The sequence below is a fragment of the Bison bison genome, unplaced genomic scaffold (genome assembly GCF_000754665.1).
Source record: "Bison bison bison isolate TAMUID 2011002044 unplaced genomic scaffold, Bison_UMD1.0 scf7180017864390, whole genome shotgun sequence".
Lineage (NCBI taxonomy): Eukaryota > Metazoa > Chordata > Mammalia > Artiodactyla > Bovidae > Bison > Bison bison.
In genome coordinates, this window is record NW_011494962.1 from 5,044,724 (window position 1) to 5,065,943 (window position 21,220).

Consider the following 21,220-nt stretch of genomic DNA (forward strand, 5'->3'; position numbering starts at 1 on the left):
ACCAAAGAATTGATGCTTTTGAACTGTGGTGTTGGAGAAGACTCTTGAGAGTCCCTTGGACTGCAAGGAGATCCAACCAGTCCATTCTAAAGATCAGCCCTGGGTGTTCTTTGGAAGGACTGATGTTGAAGCTGAAACTCCAATACTTTGTCCACCTCATGCGAAGAGTTGACTCATTGGAAAAGACTGATGCTGGGAGGGATTGGGGGCAGGAGGAGAAGGGGGCGACAGAGGATGACATGGCTAGATGGCATCACCGACTCGATGGATGTGAGTTCGAGTGAACTCTGGGAGTTGGTGATGGACAGGGAGGCCTGGCATGCTGCCATTCGTGGGGTTGCAAAGAGTTGGACACGACTGAGCTGAACTGAACTGATTCCATTGCTCTCTCTGTCTGTCCTGCTAGTAGTGCATGCTCAGTTGATAAGTTGTGTCTGACTCTTTGCAACTCCATTGACTGTAGCCCACCAGGCTCCTCTGTCCATGGGATTTTCCAGGCTAGAATACTGGAGTAGGTTGCCATCTCCTTCTCCAGGGGACCTTCTCAACCTAGGAATCAAACCTGCATCTCCTGCATTGGCAGGTGGATTCTTTACCACTGAGCCACCTGGGAAGCCCTAGTAGTACCACACTGTAAAGATTACTGTAGCTTTATAATAAGTTTTGAAAATGTGAAGCGTGAGTCTTTCACTGTCTCTCCCTGCCGCACCCCCCTCCCCCATATTGGCTATTTGGAATTTCTTGCATTTCCATATGAGTTTTAGAATCAGCTTGTCAGTTTCTGCAAAGAAGATAGTTGAGATTTTGATAGGGCTTTGCCTTGAATCAGTCAATCAGTTTTGAGAGTAGTGACGTCTTAATATTAAGACTTCTGATTCAAGAGTATAAGGTGTCCTTCTGTTTATTTAGATCTTTAGTTTCTTCAACACTTTGTAATTTTTTAGAGTATTGGTTTTGTACTTTTTGTTAAATTTACTTTTTATGCTATTGTAAATGGAACTATTTTCTTAATTTCATTCTGAAATTGTTTTTACAAGTATTTTTTATTATATTTTTCAATATATTGATTTTATATCTTGCAACCTTCTAGACTTATTTACTGGTTCTAATAAAATTTTTGATGGATTTCTTAGGATTTTCTGTACATAGGATTTTATCATCTGCAAATTGAGATAGTTTCAGTTTTTTCTTTTCAAGGTACATGACCTTTATTTCATTTTCTTGCCTAATTGTCCTGGCTAGAACCTCTAGTCAGTGCCTAAGAGCAGACATTTTGTCTTGTTTCTGATCTTAGGGTGAAAGCTTTCTGTCTTTGACAATTAAGTATGTTAGCTATGGGTTTTTCCTAGATGCTCTTTATCAGATTGAGGAAATTCCCTGTGGTTTGTTGAGCTAGTTCTATTGTTACTTGCTTGGATGACTTAATGAAAAGTTACTTTTAAAAAGATACTTGGATGTTTAAGAGCTTCTTTGTAATAATGTTGGCGCTAATATGTGAACCAGTCTGTAGGCTGATGAAATTGAGGCTGTAACAGTCAGAACTCATTCACTGTGTGAATAGGCCTTAGCAATTATATTAAATGACTTTTCCATTTTCAAAGAGAGAAGAAAATAGTGGCAAATACAGTATAGTTTATTGCTTATTGTTTTGAACTCTGGAAGACCCCCATGGTTGCAAAATTTAAAGGATGAAATGCATAAGAAGTGTATATATGCAAAGAAAGCAATTTCATGCTGAATCAAGTGTCTTTTTACTTTACTAAGTTAATTATTATCCATGTAATGAATGATAGTAGCCTGGCTATTGATGTATTATTTCAGATGTAAAGTTGAACTTGTATAACTTGTCACTTAAATGGGAAAAAATATGCCTTGGTATAGGGTCTGACATATAAATACCCCTTGATAAGTGTCAGTTTCTTTATCCCTTTAAGGTGGGTTGTTTCATTAATAAAATGGGGACTTTATAATATAGAAAAAAAGTATAAGACATACCTGGGAATAATAAACATCAGATTCAAGATTATGCTTATCTTTGAGTTAAGGAATTGGGATGGGGAAGGAGTAGCATGCTATCTGATAGTGTTATACAGGAGGCTTTGTTTTTAATTTCTTATCTGGATGATGGGTTCACATGTATTCATTATGTTAGAGTTTATATCTTGCTGCATGTTCTCTGTATTTAATAATGAAAAATTAATTATAAAAGAACATCAATATAGCTAGAGTTTAGTAAAATAATTCAAAATTTAAGCTAGAATCAAACTTAGCAAGCATCTAGTCTAACCTCCTTGGTTTTACTGGTGAGTGACATGAAATCAGGAGAGTTTGGGTGATTTATCCTGTGACAACTATTATGCTAATGTTGGAACACAGAGTAGATTTGGTTTTGTTAGTTTAGAAATCTTTGTTTTGCCAAGCTTTTATAATAATGTATTTTTGAGTTGTGGTGGATTATATGTGCATGCATGCTCAGTTGTGTCTGACTCTTTGCAACCCCATATACTGTAGCCTCCCAGGCTGCTCTGTCTATGGAATTTTCCAGGCAAGAATACTGGAGTGGATTGCCATTTCCTACTCCAATGGGTAAATTATATAGTTCACTGTTGTTATTGTTTTGGTAAGATTACCTATCCCTGCGTTTTGCCATGTGACGTGAAATGTTTCCCCATGAGAGCTTTTTTCTCTCTACCCTCTTAACTTGGGTTTAGCCAATGGGCTGTGAGTGAAAGTGGCGTATACTGTGTCTAAGAAAAAGCTTTAAAATCCATTGTATATTGTATGGTTCTGTCATTGTGGGCTTTTTTTTCTCGGTCATTATGGGCTTTTCTCTATGCCACAAGACCTGGAATTGTGGGGGCTGGGGAAGCATTTGCTGCTTCTTCAGCTGATGACCTAGAATGAAGAAGATTGTTGGTTATTAGCCAGTCATTTTTTTTTTCCTTACTGCTTTATTACCTAGTGAAAGCTGACTGACACAGAAAGTAAGCTGTCTGTCCTTTCTCCTTAGATTGAGTCGATAAGAAAAGTGAGCTCTATTTCCTATCATTTGAAGGATTCACATCTTTCATGTTGCCCTCCTAAATCATTCTGGGTATTTTAATTCATCCAAGTAAAGTATGAAAAATTTTGGACAAGTGGTTCTTAAATTCTTGAGGAAATAAAATACATAGCTGTCTGTAACTTTACTCATTGCTGCCCAGGTGCTGGTGGAGTTTGATGAGTTGGATAAGCTAGTGGGCCCTGATGGATAACTGGCTAATTTTCTGAGGGGATGTAATTTAATAAGTGTGTTCTATAATTGAGTTTGTTGGATCAGGTCAATTAATTTGACTTTGCGTATGTAACAGAATGATCCCCGAAATACACTGGAAGAAGTTATTTTAAGGTATCTTGCATTTGCATTTTTTCATATAGAATATTCTAGTATTCTTCAAAATATATCAGTGAATGCAACAAATTAGACTGTAGTGATTGTTCTGGTTTGCTGTGCTTATTAATCAATATTGATTTGCTCTTGTTTTGTCCAAGGGATTGTTGGTAGAGCAAACTTCTGTTTCCTTTGTTGCTGATTAGTTTTAAACATTTAGTTAAGGGATATCCCATTATATGTTTTGATATCTCAGCTGATATCATGAGGTTGCTGAGAGGCAGAAGGGGTTATTTGTTGCATCAAATATTATGAGCACGTGAAACCATACCAAACTCATGAGTTAAATTATTAGATAAGGAATGGATTTCCACCAGTTAATGTTTCCTTTTTTTTTTTTTTTTTTAGTGCAGTAGTGTTTTTTTGCAATTGAGGGAAGAACCATAGCATAGTAGAATTGAAGAATTGTGAACTGTAAGGGATTCTGGATTCTCAAGTAAATATTGCCAATGCTTTGTGAGTGACTTCAAGAGAAGTTTGGAAACAAGATGAAAATCCTTGTGGAAGTTTTAATAGGAGTAGTGATTATGTTTTACTACAGTTTTAGAAAAATAGCTATTGACAAAGTTGACAAGATATCTAGTATTTAAGATAAAAATTTAGAAACTATATTAAATCTGCACAGATAAATATCAAGAGGATGAATCATTTCACTCGCAGTTTCACCAGTCTTCACTAATGAACAGTAAACAGTATGCAGATTAGCAGAGTGATTATTCTTTATGATTTTATTTCCAGGACTATTGCAGAATTCTCAAGTAAAATTTAGAAGTGCAGAATAATATCACACGGTTCTCAATTGAGAATGGAATTCTTAGCACAGTAACTGAGTTGCGTTTCTATAGAGGCTAGGAATCCTCAGCATAAAGTGATTATTTAAGAGTAAGCCATCATTAGTCAAGCCTACTGACTAATGTTTGTTTAATCCATTTAACATAAACTCAAATCTGAAAAATTATTTTCAGCATCCCATTATTCAGAATAATGTTACAGTACTATCAGTTAAAAGCATGAATTTAATTGGAGTGCTTGTGTCAAAGATAGAAATGTCAAGTCCACTTAAATGGCTTTGCTTAGCATTTTGCAAGTTTTTGCTAAAATTTTATTTTTAAATATATTTCATCACATATCCATACTTTGAATTAATATAGTGTTTGTGTATGTGTCTGTGCGCTTTGACCCAACAATTTTGGTACTTCCTGTTGTCTTGTTAGTTAAAGCAGTTCTTGGAAAGCAGTAGTATAGATCCTTGTTTATTTAATCAGGAAAACCCTGCTATGGACCTGTTATTGAAATAAGAATCTGGGGGTATGTTACAAATATGTGTCAATTTCATAGTTCACCTTTAATTTTACCCTGTTTGGATTCTTGGTAGAGCACTTGCCCTCATCTGCTTCCCTTGTTGCCGGGCAAGGTTTGTGATGCTGACGTCTGATTGGTGCAGGCAGCTATGGCTTTAAGCCAATCAAACAGTGAATTTCAGTTCTCTCACGAGACTGAAGCATTCAAGCAGCTGCTGATTTATTTTTCCTATGGTGAGATTATATAAACTAAGAGTATGGCTGCAGCAAGCTCCCTCTTGGGTATGTTTGAAAAATTACAAGGTTCCTCTGTAATTGAAAGAGAAAAAAATGAAGTTTATTTTAAAAATTTACTACTAAAAATCTCATAGGTAGTGAATTTGAGAAAAAATATTCTGATAACAGATTTCCTATTTTTATTTTATAATTTTATTTTTAAAGGACTAGAATGATATCATGTAGAAAAAATTTCCCTTCAATTTACATGAATATTTATTATGTAGTATATATATTTGCTTATTTCTTCAAAAAGGGAGAGCTCATAACCTTTTTGTAACCTGCTGCCAAAGGCAGTTAAGGTGAAAAGAATATAGTAATTGTACTTAAAACACTTAATACAGGTTATTAAGAATCACATTTTAATTTCATTAAATGAATCAAACTAAGTCAGTTCAGTGCAGTAGACAGCAAAACACTTTATAATGCTATCCATAGTTAACCTTTGGGTCCAGAATACAATTAACTTTTGGAATTGGAAATCTATAACGATAAGGATAGATGGGTATGAAAATAATCTTGTTAGTTATTTGGATTTAAGATTTTGCTGGATTTTTAGTATAAATGTTTTATATACGTTAAAGACTATGGAATTTTAAAAAGAAATTTACAGTTGAATCTCGCAGATTCTAACCCATTGTGTAGAGATGTATGTTCTTGTTATGTATTGTCCATATTTGACTCATTCCCCAGGTAGGGCATGGATTTATATTTCTGGAAATATTCTTTAAATGAAGATAAATAAGATTTACACCTTTTATTCTATTTTATTTATGTGGTATATTTTGTGTACGTTATAGGTTTAGAATTTTATGCAATCATGTTCTAGGTTACTTTTATCAGACAAAGAACCTCACTGAAGTGTTGTGAATCCAGGTTTTAACTATGTTTTTCTGACCTTATTGTCTGTCTCCTGTTGCTGGGCAGGAATCAGAATGCTGGCTGCTGATTGGCTGAGTTTGTGAGCAGCTCTTGAACAGCCACTTAAATTCTTGAGCTTTTTGAGCAGGCAGATTGTAGGCTAAGACATTACAGCTTTTGGTAATACTTCTCTTTGTTGTTTCATAGCTATAATCTCTTTGCTAGAAAGAAGAGTGTGAAAGGAATGGGTGGAGGGGGATGAAGCAGAGAAGAAAATAATGGTTTCACTTAAAGAAGAGGCTTATTGGGCTTTCCTTAAAAATAATTTACCCAAAATTTGAAAAAAAAAAACAAAAAAACCCCAAGCCATAGAGACTTATTTGCAGGTAACATACCCTTCTTGGTTATTTAAATATAAATTCCTTTAGTAAAGGTGAAATTCTTGTTAATGCTGTAGAAAAAGATTTTTTTTTTTTTAAGTGGTGATATTTCCCCACAGTTCTTGAATCTAAACATTAAAGTAAGGACTTAAAACATGTTTTTCTTATTATCTTCCTTATGAAAAATGTTTTCAGGAGAAAGTAGTTCATTACATTTTACATATTTGCTTCTAGATATGGCAGACACTTTCTGCTGTAAAATATAAGTGCTTTTCCTATGAAAATAAATTGCAGTCCTGTGAGAGTTTCATGACTGTAGTGTTGCCACCTAAAAAAGTAGTATTTCTTTTGTAGTATAGTTTTGTGAATGATATGTCAGTTCCAGATGACGATATTTAAAATGATCTTTAGAAATGTTTTGTTCCAGTCATATAGTAATGGAGACTTGTTTGCAGGTAACACACCCTTCTCTGCTGTGTCTTTCTTAAATATACATTATTTATGCAAAATAGATTAAAAAAAACTTACTGCTGATTGGTTTGCATAGATATGGCTGAACTAGTTTGAACTGGTTGTTCATGCTTCTTCCTTCTTGCTTTGTTATTTATTATATTTACTTAGAACCCTTAAAAGATCCTGTAAATGGCTGTAGTGTGCGCCCTTGTGGGTATAGATGGTAGTTATTCTGTAATTCTTTGTATAGGCTTTTATTTTACTGTATTGATGGCAATTTTGTTGATAAAACCAGCTTGCTTTGATAACATTTATTTTTATTAAATGTTACTTGGTGGCAGTTAACATTGAACATGATGTGTACATGGTAGACTTTCTAATTCATATACAAACTACCAAAAATATTTAAGAGAAACTTGTTTCAGATTCTGTATGCCTAAAAACATCCTGAATGTACATAGACAATTACAATAACATTTGTTGAGTGCTAACTGCCTTCCAAACACTTAATGTATAGAATCTCATAATCATTAGTGCAACCTCTGTGTCAGGTACTGATATTCCCTTTTTAAGGTGGCTGATATTAAACATTGAAATGCTAGGTAACTTGCCCTGTGTCACACAGTAAGTACATAAGAGTTAGAACTAAAGCACATGTTTCTGTTGGCAGAATTCATGTTCGTACTGGAATTACTAAAAATTATGAAAATATGCTTTTATAAAAAGAGGAATGTTTGTTTTTAATGCATCTGGCAACAGCGACCAGTTATGTATATAACGGCTGAGAAATGTGGCTTTTACAATGTCAAAATCCAGAAGAACTGCAGTTCAGTATTTGAAAATATTTAAAGGGTAACCACACTCCTAGTACTATAAATTTAATCATTTTTATGTTTGGAGTCAGCAAGGAAAATGTCTACAAAACTTGCATTGTATCTTCTTTGCAGAACATTTTTCAGTAAGTGAGTTTAAAATGGATTGTAGGTGGGGAAAATTTTGAAGTTTAAATTGTAGCTGCATTTAATAATCCTTAAAAATAGTGCTATGATAATTTTGCTTTGACGTTTCTTCTCATTTTAAGGTAGTTTTTATAAATAGTTTTACTCAGCTATATAACTTAAAAACCTAGGAAGACTAAGAAATATAAGTAGTTGGCCTACGGTAATAGTATGAATGCAGATTTTGTACTGCAATCTAGAAGTGCTGTGACAAAATGGTTGATTCTCAAGCTTTACTGGCCTCCAGCAAATAGGCTGGGCCATAGTTTTGTGCCTTTCAGCTAGAGGAACGATGGAATATCAGGAACATACCTGTAATTGAAAAGTTGGGTTTATTATTTGTTGCAGTGAGAGAGAATGCTCACCTTGGGGGAAACTGAGGTGTATCAGTAGGAGGATATTAGAAAAAAACCTGGTAAAGGGTTTACTTATAGTATAGGTTGGGTTTTGCTGGAAGGGTTTGAGGCAGGAGAGCCTTACTCTGGATTAGGTACTATCAGAAAGTGATGGAGGGGAGGAGCAATTCTGTGCTCAGTAACTATCTCAGTAACTGTTACCTATAAGAAAGACAAACTACAGTGAGGGTAAAACCACAAGTGATTAAAAAAAAAGTGTAACCATCACTTGTTTAGTCAAAGGGGAAGATATTTAGTAATTTATGTGTTGCTGGGTTGCACAGTGAGCTTGCCTAATTTAAATGCTGAGGTTGTTAAGTCCAACATGGCTTAGCTATAAGCATCAGATCAATTTATAATAACACTGAGCTTTGAACCTTAAATTCCTAGATTTCAGAGCTGCTTTTTTCCCTTCTCCAAGCAAGTATATCCTAGCATCATTCATACTGGTAATGGTGATACTAAGTGAATATCCATTTAAAAGCAATATTCATGATTCCTGTATATCTTAGTCCTTAAAAGGATGTTTGTTTTATTCCACTGTAGAGTGGCAACATTGTCTTTTTCTAGGACCAAATGTGAACTGGCCAGATGTTAACACACACAAGAAACATTGATAGAGAATATCCTTATCTTAGTTCTGATCTATTTTACCATTTAGTATGATATTTGCAATTTTCTTTTATAGATAACCTGTATTAGATTTTAGTTGTTTACTTCTATTAGATTTCTGAGAGCTTAATTATGACTCAGTTTTGAATTTTGTAGAATGAATATTCTGTGTTGAGATAATCTGTTGTTTATTTTTACCTTCTGTTTATATGGTAAATCACATTGCTTGAAAAAGAAAAATTTTTTTTCTTAAATAACAGAAATGTATTGTCTTACATTTCTGGCAGTTAGAAGTCTGAAATTAAGGTGCTGAGGGGGCCATGCCCTTACTGATGAAGCTAAGGAAGGATCTGTTCGTATTTCTCTCCTAGCTATGGCTTGTGACTGACTCCAGTTACCACACAGTGTTCTCACATGTATGTGTCTGTGTCCAGATTTTTCCCTTTTAATAAGTGCACTCATCATATGGAATTAGGACCCACCCTAATGACCTTATTTTAACTTTATTATCTCTGCAAAGACCCCTATTCAAATAAGGTTACAATTTGAGAAATTATGTCTTAGGGTGTTAATTTATTTTTTTCAAGTGGACATCTTCGTTAGGCCTAAAATCTGCAATGCTTAGTGACTTATAAATCTACACTGCCTCATTTTTTTATTAATGAAATTGACTTTATGTATATGTATTTTAAAGAGCCTATTCACATAGTTGTGTGTTACTACCTTTTAAAGAAATATACTTTTAAATAACTCACAGATGAAAGAAGAAATCACATTGGAAACTAGAAAATATTTTAATAGAACAGTGAAAAATATGACACATTAAAATGTGAGATGCAGCTAAAGCAGCGCTTAGAGGGAAATTTATAGCTTTACATGAATACATTACAAAAAAGAGGAAAGATTAAATTTAATGCGTAATATTTAGCATGTTGTGGAACTGCCAGACTATTTTCCAAAGCAGCTGTACCATTTTACAATCCCATTGCCATTGTATGAGAGTTTCAATTTGCTCACATTCTTACCAACACTCATTATTTCTTTTGATAATAGCCATCCTGGTGTGTGTGAGATGTTACCTCATTTTGGTTTTGATTTGTATTTCTCTGATGACTAAATGATGTGAGGCATCTGTTTATATTCATTGCTTATTGTCTTTTTTTGTATCTTTCAGAGAAATGTCTGTTCAAGTTTGTTGCCTATTTTTAAGTTGTTTTTTTTTGTTGTTGTTATTTTTCAATTGCAATAGTATTTTACATTTTCCAGATGTAAATCTCTTATCAGATATATTATTTGCAAATATATGATTTGCAAATATATGATTTGCAAATATATGATTTGCAAATACAGTTGACCCTTGAAAAATGGAGGGACTAGGGGTGCCGAACCCCTGCACAGTTGAAGATCCTCATGTAACTTAATAGTTAGCGCTTTGTACCTGCAGATTCAACCAACAGTGGGTCAGGTAGTAGTATAGTATGTATTTATCAAAAAAAATTCCAAGTTTTAAGAGGACCCCTAAAGTTCAAACCACATTCAAGGGTCAACTGTATTTTCTTCTATTGTGAGTTGTCTTTTCACTTTCTAGGTAATAATCTGTTACATTATGTTAACAGTTATTTAGATATTTCTGGTTACAAATGTAATATTTCTTTATGTTCCTTAATTCTCCTTTCTTTTTTCCCCTACCTCTATACCTCTCCCCCATTCCTCTCTGCTTTCATTCTCTTATTATTCCTATGACAACTACTTTTTTACTTCATGTACTTTTTTAACGCTCTCTCCTCCATACTCTGAATCCATTAGCTTACTGAGAATGAAAACTACTTTCCCCCTAACATTGCCTAGTAATTAATTTCTTATGAACTGTACCTATTATCAGTTTTATGTCATATAAATTCAATAAATATAAAAATTAATACACAGCATTATATGTGTTATGCTTTAAATAAATTAGCATAAATAATTATGCTTTCTATAATTACTTTAAAATTACATAAAGTGGTGCTTGCTTCTAAGATCAATTTGCAATAAGTCTATAATTAGGTGGCTTTGGTTTCAATTGTTAAACTCTTTCTTTTTCTTTCTTTTTTTTAAAGATTCAAAATGGATAGTATAGAAGAACCTCAAAAAAAAGTCTTTAAGGCTCGAAAAACAATGAGAGTGAGTGATCGTCAGCAACTTGAAGCAGTGTACAAGGTCAAGGAAGAACTATTGAAAACTGATGTCAAGCTGTTAAATGGCAACCATGAAAATGGAGATTTGGATCCAACCTCACCTTTGGAAAATATGGACTATCTTAATGACAAGGAAGAGGTGAATGGCATTGAGAATGTTTGTTTTGACCCTGAAAAAAGTAAAGCAGAATGGAAAGAAACACCCTGTACCTTAAATGTTCATGTAAAAAGCAAGCAGGATGATGACTTAAAGTGTGAACCTTTGTCTGCAAATAATATAAGTCCAGATCTAGCCTCTAAATTGACTGCTGAACCATCTTCTGGTGATCCAGCTTCTGATCTGGCTACTGGAGGTCTGGGGTCTGGAGATCCTGTCTCTGGAGACCTGGCCTCTGAAACATTAACCTCTGGTGATCCTGCTTCTGATGACCCTGTCTCTGGTGATCTTGCCTCTGGTGAAACAGTCTCCAGTGAACTGGTCTCCAGTGAGCCAGTTTCTAATGAACTGGTCACCAGTGAACCAGTCCCTGGTGAGTCAGTTTCCAGTGAACCAGTCCCCAGTGATTCAGCATGTGATGATCCGGCCTCTGGTGATCTTGCCTCTGAATCACTGGCCTCTGATGATCCAGGCTCTGGTGATCTGCCTTCTAGTGATCCAGCTTTTGGTGATTCAGCCTCTGGTAATCCAGCCTCTGATGAACCAACTTCTGAGACAGCCTTTGACCCCACCTTTGACCCAAGTTCGGTACCAGCCTGTGAACCAGTTCCTGAAACTGATAGTACAGAGCCCAGTAGCAATAAAGGTGATGATTTTCTTCAACAAAATAGAGACGATGAAAAGTTAGATAAAATTTTCTCATTTGATGAGAAAAATAAAGCTGATAGTAATAGTGATGCTGATGCAGAAGCTCTCGAAACAGATGATACAATTATTTGTTCAGATCTGTCTCCTGAAAAGAAGTTAGAAGAAGATGCAATCACAGAATCTGCTCTTGGAGAGGAGGCTATATCTAGCAGTGTGGAGATTGACCACAGTGAAAAGAATGAAGAAGAAAATTCTGCAGACCTTATAGAAACCATTAGTGAAGATGTTATAAAAGATGACAAAAATGAGAATATCCTAGAAAATACAGATTCTATGGAGACAGATGAAATCATTCCTATTTTGGAAAAGCTTGCACCTGCTGAAGATGAACTCACTTGCTTTTCTAAAGCTTCTCTCCTTCCAATTGATGAGTCAAATCCAGATTTGGAAGAAAAGATGGAAGGTTCTTTTGGTTCACCGTCTAAACAAGAAAGTAGTGAGAGCTTGCCAAAAGAAGCCTTCTTGGTCCTCTCTGATGAAGAGGATATCTCGGGTGAAAAGGATGAGTCTGAAGTTATATCACAAAATGAGACATGTTCTCCAGGTTAGCATATTATTTAAATTTTAAAGATTTTGATTAGCTTTAATAAACAGCTTAGTTAAACATTCTCATAAAGTTTTAAGTTTCTTTTAGTTACAGAGGAAGTTGAGAATGATGATGACTGGAATACTCTCTTCGGAGAAGGCAATGGCACCCCACTCCAGTACTCTTGCTTGGAAAATCCCATGGCCAGAGGAGCCTGGTAGGCTGCAGTCCATGGGGTCGCTAAGAGTCGGACACCACTGAGCGACTTCACTTTCACTTTTCACTTTCATGCATTGGAGAAGGAAATGGCAACCCACTCCAGTGTTCTTGCCTGGAGAATCCCAGGGACGGGGGAGCCTGGTGGGCTGCTGACGTCTATGGGGTCGCACAGAGTTGGACACGACTGAAGCGACTTAGCAGCAGCAGCAGCAGAATACTCTAACTTGACAGGTTCCTAACTTCACAGAATTCAGAATTAACAAAGATGCATTCTGAGAGCAGCATTATGTAAAGTGCTGAGAAGGGAGATAAAAAACGTAGAAAATATTATACTTGCCCGTAAGAAGCTTGTAGACTGGAAATAGAGATAAGATGGACCAATATAACACTGTAATATAACAATTTCCAGTACATAATCAAAATTCTAAAAGTTGTTCTTGCTATCATTTACCAACTGAATAACCTTGAATCTATTATAAAGGCCTACTATTTAATTTATTTTCTTCAAGTGTGACAAATTCCATTTTACAATTTTCCAATTGAAATCTGATTTTTTTTAATATTCTTTGTCCAGGGAATGATACCATCATTGCTGGAATTCAGAAACCTGGAGGCCTAATTATATGTTTGATAAAGACTATCCATTTGCTTCCTAAGCATTCTAGATTCTACCTAATGTTTGATTCATTTTCTAAATGATCTCTTAATAACTTACATCTCTATTATTTGATTATGTTCCTCTCTTTGGTTAGATCCCTATTACTTTTAGGATTATTTCAGACTCCTTATATAAAAACTGTATAAACTTCATGATTTGGTCAATGCTTGTCTTTCCCATCTCTTTTGTTATTGCTAGAGAAAAAGGGAGAATGAGAAAATCCTACTTTGGTTTCATGGTCAAACTCAAGCATCATTCCCATGTGAAACTTTCTCAGTTACTTTCACACTGGCATGAGTACTTTTATGGTTCCTTTGTGTCACATTCTCTTAGCCTTAGAGCCCTGTGAGTGGAGTGACCTTGTAATAAGAAGCATAGCATTTGGTTTTAGTTTGTTTGAAGAAAAAAAAACAAAAAGACACAGGATTCCCCCACCCCACTCCAATATATCAAACCTACATTTCTTTTGGAAATAGAAACTTTCCCCTTATTAAAGATGACTTCATTTCCAAAGAGCATTCATTCATTTATTAAACCTGTGTATATAGAAAGGCCAGGTTCTTCTTGGCTTGGGGATTTAAAGGTAAAATTTATTACTTGCCCTGAGGATTCTGACAAGAATTAAACCACAGGCCATTAAATACAAGGTTGTGAATACAGTAATAATGTTAAATTGGTAGGCTGGGAGTTTAGAGGAGAGTAACTTTATGAGATACAGATGTATTCAGGGAAGCACTTTCCTTTCACTATCTGTGTAACGTAGAGTTTTAATGAAGATAATCCCTCTTAATGGCAACTGCATCCTACCTGCTCAGGTCAAAGATCTTGGAATGATTCTTTTTTTGTTTGGTTCATGTTCCATATCCAGTCTGTCAGGAAATCCTGTTGTTGCTGCCTGCACAATAGATGTAGAATGTAGTGTCTTCTCGTCATCTTCACTGCTATCACTTCTGCTCTGAGCCATCACAATCAGGTCAAAATAATACTTGGGTCACAGTTAGTGCTCAGTAAATGTTTGTGGAATTAAGTAAGTAATTTGTAATATAAGAAATATAAGAATATTTTAAGTAATATAAAGAAAAGTGTGTCATGGAGGACCTTGCATATAATGCCAGAACATACTAGCACTGGGGAACCATTGAACGAGTTCAAGGAGAGGAGAATAACATGATCAAATTTACATTTTAGAAAGATAATAAGTAACAGCGTTTAGGGTGAACTTCACTTATTTCTCAGTAAGTATAGAGAGAGTAGTATTAAAAATATCTTTTGGTAGTGAATATAAGAAAGTTAGAGCAAATTGAAGCTTTAATGGGTTTATATGTTTTACCTTTATTCCAGAATCTAGGCTGTTGGAGACTATTCCTCCCACACAGTGCTGTTAAATGCAGCAAGATGAATATTCAGCTACCCCTATTGCATACTTTGAAAATTCAGAGTTGGGTTTATTTTTGGTTACTTACTTTTAGACTTTTATTTGGTTGTATGCTGTTAACAGAGTAAGTTTAGTAATAGATTTAATTTCTTAGCTGGTAACTGAACTTTTATTTTCTGTCCCCGGATCCAAAGGAAATTTTGTTATTGTAGATTAAAGTATAGTTTCTTATCTGTTCTTTGTTCTTTTTATATGGTGGTAGAATCTGTTTCATGTCATATTTGTTGCTGTTCATCTGTCAAGGTATTACTTTCTTCAGATTCCTTATTCTTGACTAATTTTTAGTATTTTCAGAACACAGAATTGTAAATCTGGCTTTTCCCTCTAAGTACTAATGCTTATGGCTGTACTAGTAGGAAAACATAAAACTTTTTATTTCAGACACTTCTTTAGCAAATTTGTTTTAAATGTAGCAGTTATGATATGTATTAGCATCAATAAAAAATAATGAATGATATCAGAAAGCAAATAGAAAAGCTATTTCAGATTTACAAAGATAGAAAAATCTAAAACGATTGCAGCTATTCCTACTGTATAATAACTGATACTCACTAAATGTTTAAAATCATAGTCTGTGTAAAAAGGCTAGGAGAAGAAAGGTTTCTCTGTGGGAACATTGCAGCAACACTAGAGGAGGTGTACACGTTAGTTATACCTTTCATGTATTTTCCTACTATACTCTCCTCTAGCTACTGTTCCATCTTTCCTGTCTTCAGTGGCACTCTTCAAGTTACATTAACAAAGCTAGCATAGTTTCATCTCTTCCTATTACTCTCTAACTTAGTTGAATTGTGATTTCCACGTCGCAGAGTTGGACACGACTGAAGTGACTTAGCAGCAGCAGCCTCCTACTTAATTGTTCTCAGAGGAGTGACATTGATGGTCCTGTTGTTAAATCCAGGGGCATCCTTCTTTTAATTTTATTCTCATACTTAAATGATCTCTTAATAACAGTCCCTCTCTCTTGAGATTCTCCTTAGCTTTCAAGCTACTGTATTCTCAAATTTTCCTTCCATTTTTGCCTTTGTCATTCTGTTTCTTATGGAGAAATGAAAGGGAGAGCTCTTCTGACTACTTGGCTTTTTAAAATTCTTTAAACATTGTTATTTCTTAATATTTTTGAGGAGAATAATCTGTTTGAGAGTAAATAAGACTTTATACTAAGTTCTGACATAATTTCCTTCCAGATATTATTTCAGATTTTAAAAATATCTGATTGATTTGTTTTTCCCTTTTTACTGAATCCTTACGATAAATTCAGTTTGGTTCAGATACTCAGTCATGTCCAACTCTTTGTAACCCCATGCACTGCAGCACGCCAGGCTTCCCTGTCTACCACCAACTCCCGGAGCTTACTCAAACTCATGTCCATTGAGTCAGTGATGCCATCCACCATCTCATCTTCAGTTAATTTATTTATAAGATAAATTAAGTGATCATAAATGCTAATCAGGATAATTGCATGGGAATAGAATTTAAGATTTCTAATTTTGCTTTAGGGAAAGTAATAGAATTGCCATGGTTTAGACAATTAAAATTATTAATAATTTGTTTTCACTGTTTACTGTGTTCAGCTAAAATTCTTTATTATCTCAGCCCACTAATATTCAACTGTCTTAACCTATTTGGATTTTCTTTATGGAACCTGGTATTCCTATACATTGGTGTGGAAGTTGCAGATTTTTTTTATCAAGAAGTTGAGGAAGATCAAAGATAAAACCAGTTTTGGAAAGGGAAATGTGAGAGGAAGGTCAGATTCAGATGGCTGTTGTTGCCCATGTTAGATATATATCTGGATTTTAGGGCAGAGGCTTGGACTGTCTAGGAATAATTAGGAGTAGATACATTACCATATGGCTGGAGTAGGAAATGGCAACCCACTCCAGTATTCTTGATTGGAAAATTTCATGGACAGAGGAGCATGGCAGACTACACTTCTTGAGTTCTCAGAGATTTGGACATGACCAAGCATGCACACATAGATAATGTCTATATGACCATATAGACATAAGTGAGTGAGAGGAGGTCCAAGAACTGAGCTCTTTGTAGTCCAGTGATTAGAGATTGAGGAGATGAGGAAGAACCAGCAAAGAGTACCAAGAAAGAGCTTCCGTTAGAAAGAAAATTAGGAGATTTTGTTGTCTTAGAAAGTCAAGTAAAGAATGTTCTGAGAAGGAAGGAAGAACTAGCTCTATTTATGTATCAAATGCTGCTATTTGTTCAGTTAAGGTGGAAGAGAAATATTTAATGACCTGGAGGTCATTTGTCACAAGGGGCAGCGTAGTTGAAAGCCTATTTGAAGTTGAATTTCAGAGAGAATGGGAGAATTGAAGATAATAAAATGTAACTTTGCCCCCCAATTTTGCTTTAAAAGGGAGCACAAAAACTTACTGTGGAAGATACATTATTTGGAAATTTGTATTAGTTAAACAAAGCCTTTAAAAATGTTCTGGAAAAGACATTTTACCAGTAATGCCACATTTTTCTGACATTTAATATGTCTTGTGAGGTTGACATTTACATTGGCTATTTATGTTCCTGCTGCTGATGCTGCTAAGTCGCTTCAGTCGTGCGACCCCATAGACGGTAGCCCGCCAGGCTCCCCCGTCCCTGGGATTCTCCAGGCAAAAACACTGGAGTGAGTTGCCATTTCCTTCTCCAGTGCGTGAGAGTGAAAAATGAAAGTGAAGTCGCTCAGTCTTTGCGACTCCACGGACTGCAGCCATGCTCCTCCATCCATGCAGGCTCCTCCATCCATGGGATTTTCCAAGCAAGAGTACTGGAGTGGGGTGCCATTGCCTTCTCCTAGTATCTATAAATTGCTTGTTTTATCTTCTTTGCCTTTTTTTTTTTGTGTGTGTATTATATTGTCTTTAGTTAGTCTGTAGGAACTTTTTGTTTGAAGTGTTTCTCATAGACATTAATCTAAGGCGGGGAATTGGCAGACTATGACTTACAAGCCCTAACTGTTTTGGTCAATAAAGTTCTCTTGGAACATAGCCACATCTATTTGTTTATGTACTACATATTTTTTTATCAGTAGTTCCCATCATAAGCACAGAATCGAGCAGTTGTGTCAGAGACCATAGAGCCCACAAGATTGAAAAACTTATGTTTTGACCATTTACAGAAAATGTTTGTCAACTCTGACCCAGGGCAATGGTTTTGTCCATATTTTTTTGGAATAGAGTTCTATTCCATGTAATTCTGAAAATGGTGAAATAACCCCTGATGTAAATTCTGTCTTCTTATCCTCTACAACACAGTTTTTCTACTGTAATTTAGTGGAATTATATTAAAGGTAACTGTCATCAGAAAGATTTGTCTTAGCTCTCTCCCAAGGTTTTTAGGATCACCAAAATTACAAGGTTTGGTACCTGCTCTTAGGGAATTTACTGTCTCATCTGGTTGAAATAATACCACAGATAGAAATGCATATGAAAGCATGCCAATATATGAGTCTGTACTCAAGATGGGAGGGATTACAGCAGAAACTGTGGATGAGGACAGCTTCTAAAAAACAAAAACAGTCTTAACCTAAGTATTTGGATAACTTTTAGGAATCCCAGAAACTACTTTAAGTTATATATAAACCTGTGTACATAGGCTTTTGATTATTATTCTGAGTTGATGCAAGTTCACTTAGATTCTGTATAGGCTTTGTGAGCAACAACAAAAAAAATTAAAGATAGGGCCTTACTCCTTTCTGTAGATTCTGTTAATACCATTTTTTTAATCCCAAATTCTTTATTAATAAAGTCAAACTCAAGCCTAAATTTTAATTCTCTTTGTCTATTTTTAAGTCCTAATAAGTGTTTTAAGTATTGAGAATATAGTCTCATCTTCTAAACAAATTTGGAAAAAGGGAATTGGATGATAAGAGGAGTTTTTTTAATAAAATGAAGGAATCGCAAGCTTAGCTTGACATCTCTCTTGGAGAAGAGGGAGAGTAACATACACATAAGACAGGCAGACCAAACCAGGTCAGTTTGCTCTGCTGTTTTCTGATCGATTGAAGTTACAAGACTAATTTTGTCCTTTGGTGGTATGATGGTTTGCTGAATTAAGACTATGTAAATCTTAATCTTAAGCAACCCAGTTACTCTGGAAACTAGGAAACTATGGGAGTCACCACCCTTAGTATTAAAGACAAGAAAACTTGGGAAAGTAAATACAGTAAATGCTTTGTAATGAGTGTGTAGTCTACAAAGGAGCAAAACAAACTTTGATTTCATTGAACTGAGGTTGAGGGATGAAATCTGAAAAACATTTCTCATGAGCATAGGGTGGTAAATAGGAAGTTAATTTTCTAATACTTTAAACTTTAAAATTTAAGTATAGTCTCAGTAATCTTTATATGTACTGTGTTAACATTCTTGTTTTTACTATTGTTGTGTTTTACAGATTTATTGTTTTAATATCTTAGTGTGAAAAATATTGTAATAGGAAACAAACAGTCGTGTTTGCCTGTTTTCTCCTAAAAATTCCCTTTTTTTTTTTTTTTAAACCTCAGCTTCTACTTAGTATTCTTGCCTGGAGAATTCCATGGACACAGGAGCCTGGTGGGCTATAGTCAGTTCATGCGATCACAAGTTGGGCACAACTGAGCAACTAACACACACACACACTACTCAGGGCTGTTGAAACTAAAATCCTGGTGTTTGAAGCAGAAATGCCTTATTGGAATCTTTATATAGTGCTATATGCACATCATTGCTTATTTAATTTTAGTTGCAGTATATGATGAAATATGGCATGTTTTATTGAAGCTAAAGGATATAAGGGAGAAAAATAGAACCCAAGTATATTAGTGATTAGTGATTAGTGATTAGAGAATCATTCTTCTCCCCTAAATGATTGAGTTAGTTGAGGAGCTATAAATTGATTGACCAAAGGCCATTTCTGGTGCCTGTGGAATTTTCTTTGTTATAACATTGCAGTTGTATAGATATCTTTATAAATATTTTTTGGTCACGTTCTTTAATTGTTAGCTTTTATATGCCTCTTGTGAAAATTACCTGTGCTACATTGCTTTAGTCATGTTCTATTCTTTGTGAAGCCAGCCAGGCTCTTCTGTCCATGGGATTCTCCAGGCAAGAATACTGGAGTGGGCTGCCGTACTCCTCCAGGGGATCTTCCTGACCCAGGGATTAAACCTGCATCTCTTACTCTCCTCTATTGGCAGGCGAGTTCTTTACCACTGGTGCCACCTGGGAAGCCCGAAAATTACTTAACCTTTCCGAATGTTACTTTCCTTATCTACATGATGGCAAAAATACTGTTTATCGTGTAGGATTATTTGGAGAATAAGAAGTAATGTATGTCAAGCACCTAGCTAATTTAGTTGTTGGCACTGGTATTGAAGTAGCTAATACTTTTTAGTAAAACTTTTTTTTTATCTTTAGGATAAAAGATATCTTTAGGATAGACTTTACCTATCCATAACCATTAAAATAGTGATTCAGCCTATCTGGTCAAAAATATTAGGTGTTTTGAGTTTGTCAGTAACTTGTAATTTTTTTTGTATTTTTTTGTAATTAGTCACAACTAATGTTTTAGTTTTAATAACTGAATGTAAAGGAATCTAAATGCACTATAGTAGTTGTTTTCACATCTATTGATGACAGTAAATTATTAAGATATTTTGTTTTAAAATCAAAATTATTTTTTTTCCATGTTAAGAGTTTATTATGTACTTGCAAGAACATTTAAAGCTAGACTTGGTCATTGATTTCCACCAGTTCATGCTCCTTTTTTTATTCCCAATATTTTACATTTTGAGACTGATTTCATAAAATATCATTAGCTGGTTAATTACACCAAAAATATAAATTATTATGAACTGTTGACAAATTATATTGGAAGAAATTTTCCTTTTCTATTTTTGTTACAGAACAAGTAGAAAGCAATGAAAAGGACAGCAAACCTGAGGAGGAAGAGCAAGTAATACGTGAAGATGAAAGACCTTCTGAGAAAAGTAAGCATGTACAAGCAAACCTGAAATTGTTTTAAAAATTGTTTCTGCTTTTAAGGCTGTAGAAAATACTCTTCTGTCCATGAAACGATTGTAAAATTTTTCAGTTTAAGTAAGCCACAGTAAAATCATTTTGTTGATGGTTAACTCAATTATTTCATGTGCTTTATTGTTTTGTTTATTCTTTCCATTGTTCCATAAGAAAGATTTAAGCTTACTATTTAGTAAGGTACTATCTGAATATCTTGAGAGAAGTTGTTTTAGATTTTCTTTTAGATCATGGGCCTATAGGAATTGTGTCTGAGGTGATATGGCTAATGAAAGTATGTATCTCAGTTTATTTAAAGTTCTTAAGCCTTATGGGAAGGGGAAAACAATGTAACTGAATGTCATTAGGTTTACGGAAAGATCACTGGACCAGAAGTCAAGAAATTGGTATTCTGTAACTCTCTGTCTTACTGCCCTCCATCTGTGCATGTGTAAGTTATAATACAAGAAAAGTTGTGGAATAGAATTGGATTTTAAATCAGGCACATAGATATGGATATAGGGTGAGGTAGAGAGGAAAATTTATGGTCACATATAGCCATTTTTCTTTAATTAAGTGTGGAGATTTTAATATTTTCTTTCGTATATTTTTTTTCTTTCAAAAAGAAACCA

The 21,220-nt window shown here is 34.8% G+C and overlaps 1 protein-coding gene across 7 annotated transcripts in view; it reads left to right on the plus strand.

Annotated features, from left to right (window-relative positions):
- Positions 1-21,220, plus strand: part of ATF7IP (activating transcription factor 7 interacting protein) — a 115,164-nt gene that overhangs the window by 42,695 nt on the left and 51,249 nt on the right. For 6 of the 7 annotated variants that reach the window (XM_010858714.1, XM_010858711.1, XM_010858718.1 and 3 more), the window contains 2 exons: positions 10,806-12,292; positions 20,480-20,563. In XM_010858714.1, coding sequence (XP_010857016.1) covers positions 10,813-12,292; positions 20,480-20,563 — 1,564 coding nt within the window. In that variant the 5' untranslated portion in view covers positions 10,806-10,812. Of the gene's footprint in view, positions 1-2,549; positions 5,014-10,805; positions 12,293-20,479; positions 20,564-21,220 lie in introns of those variants that run through there. The other variant, XM_010858717.1, reaches the window with a different exon arrangement.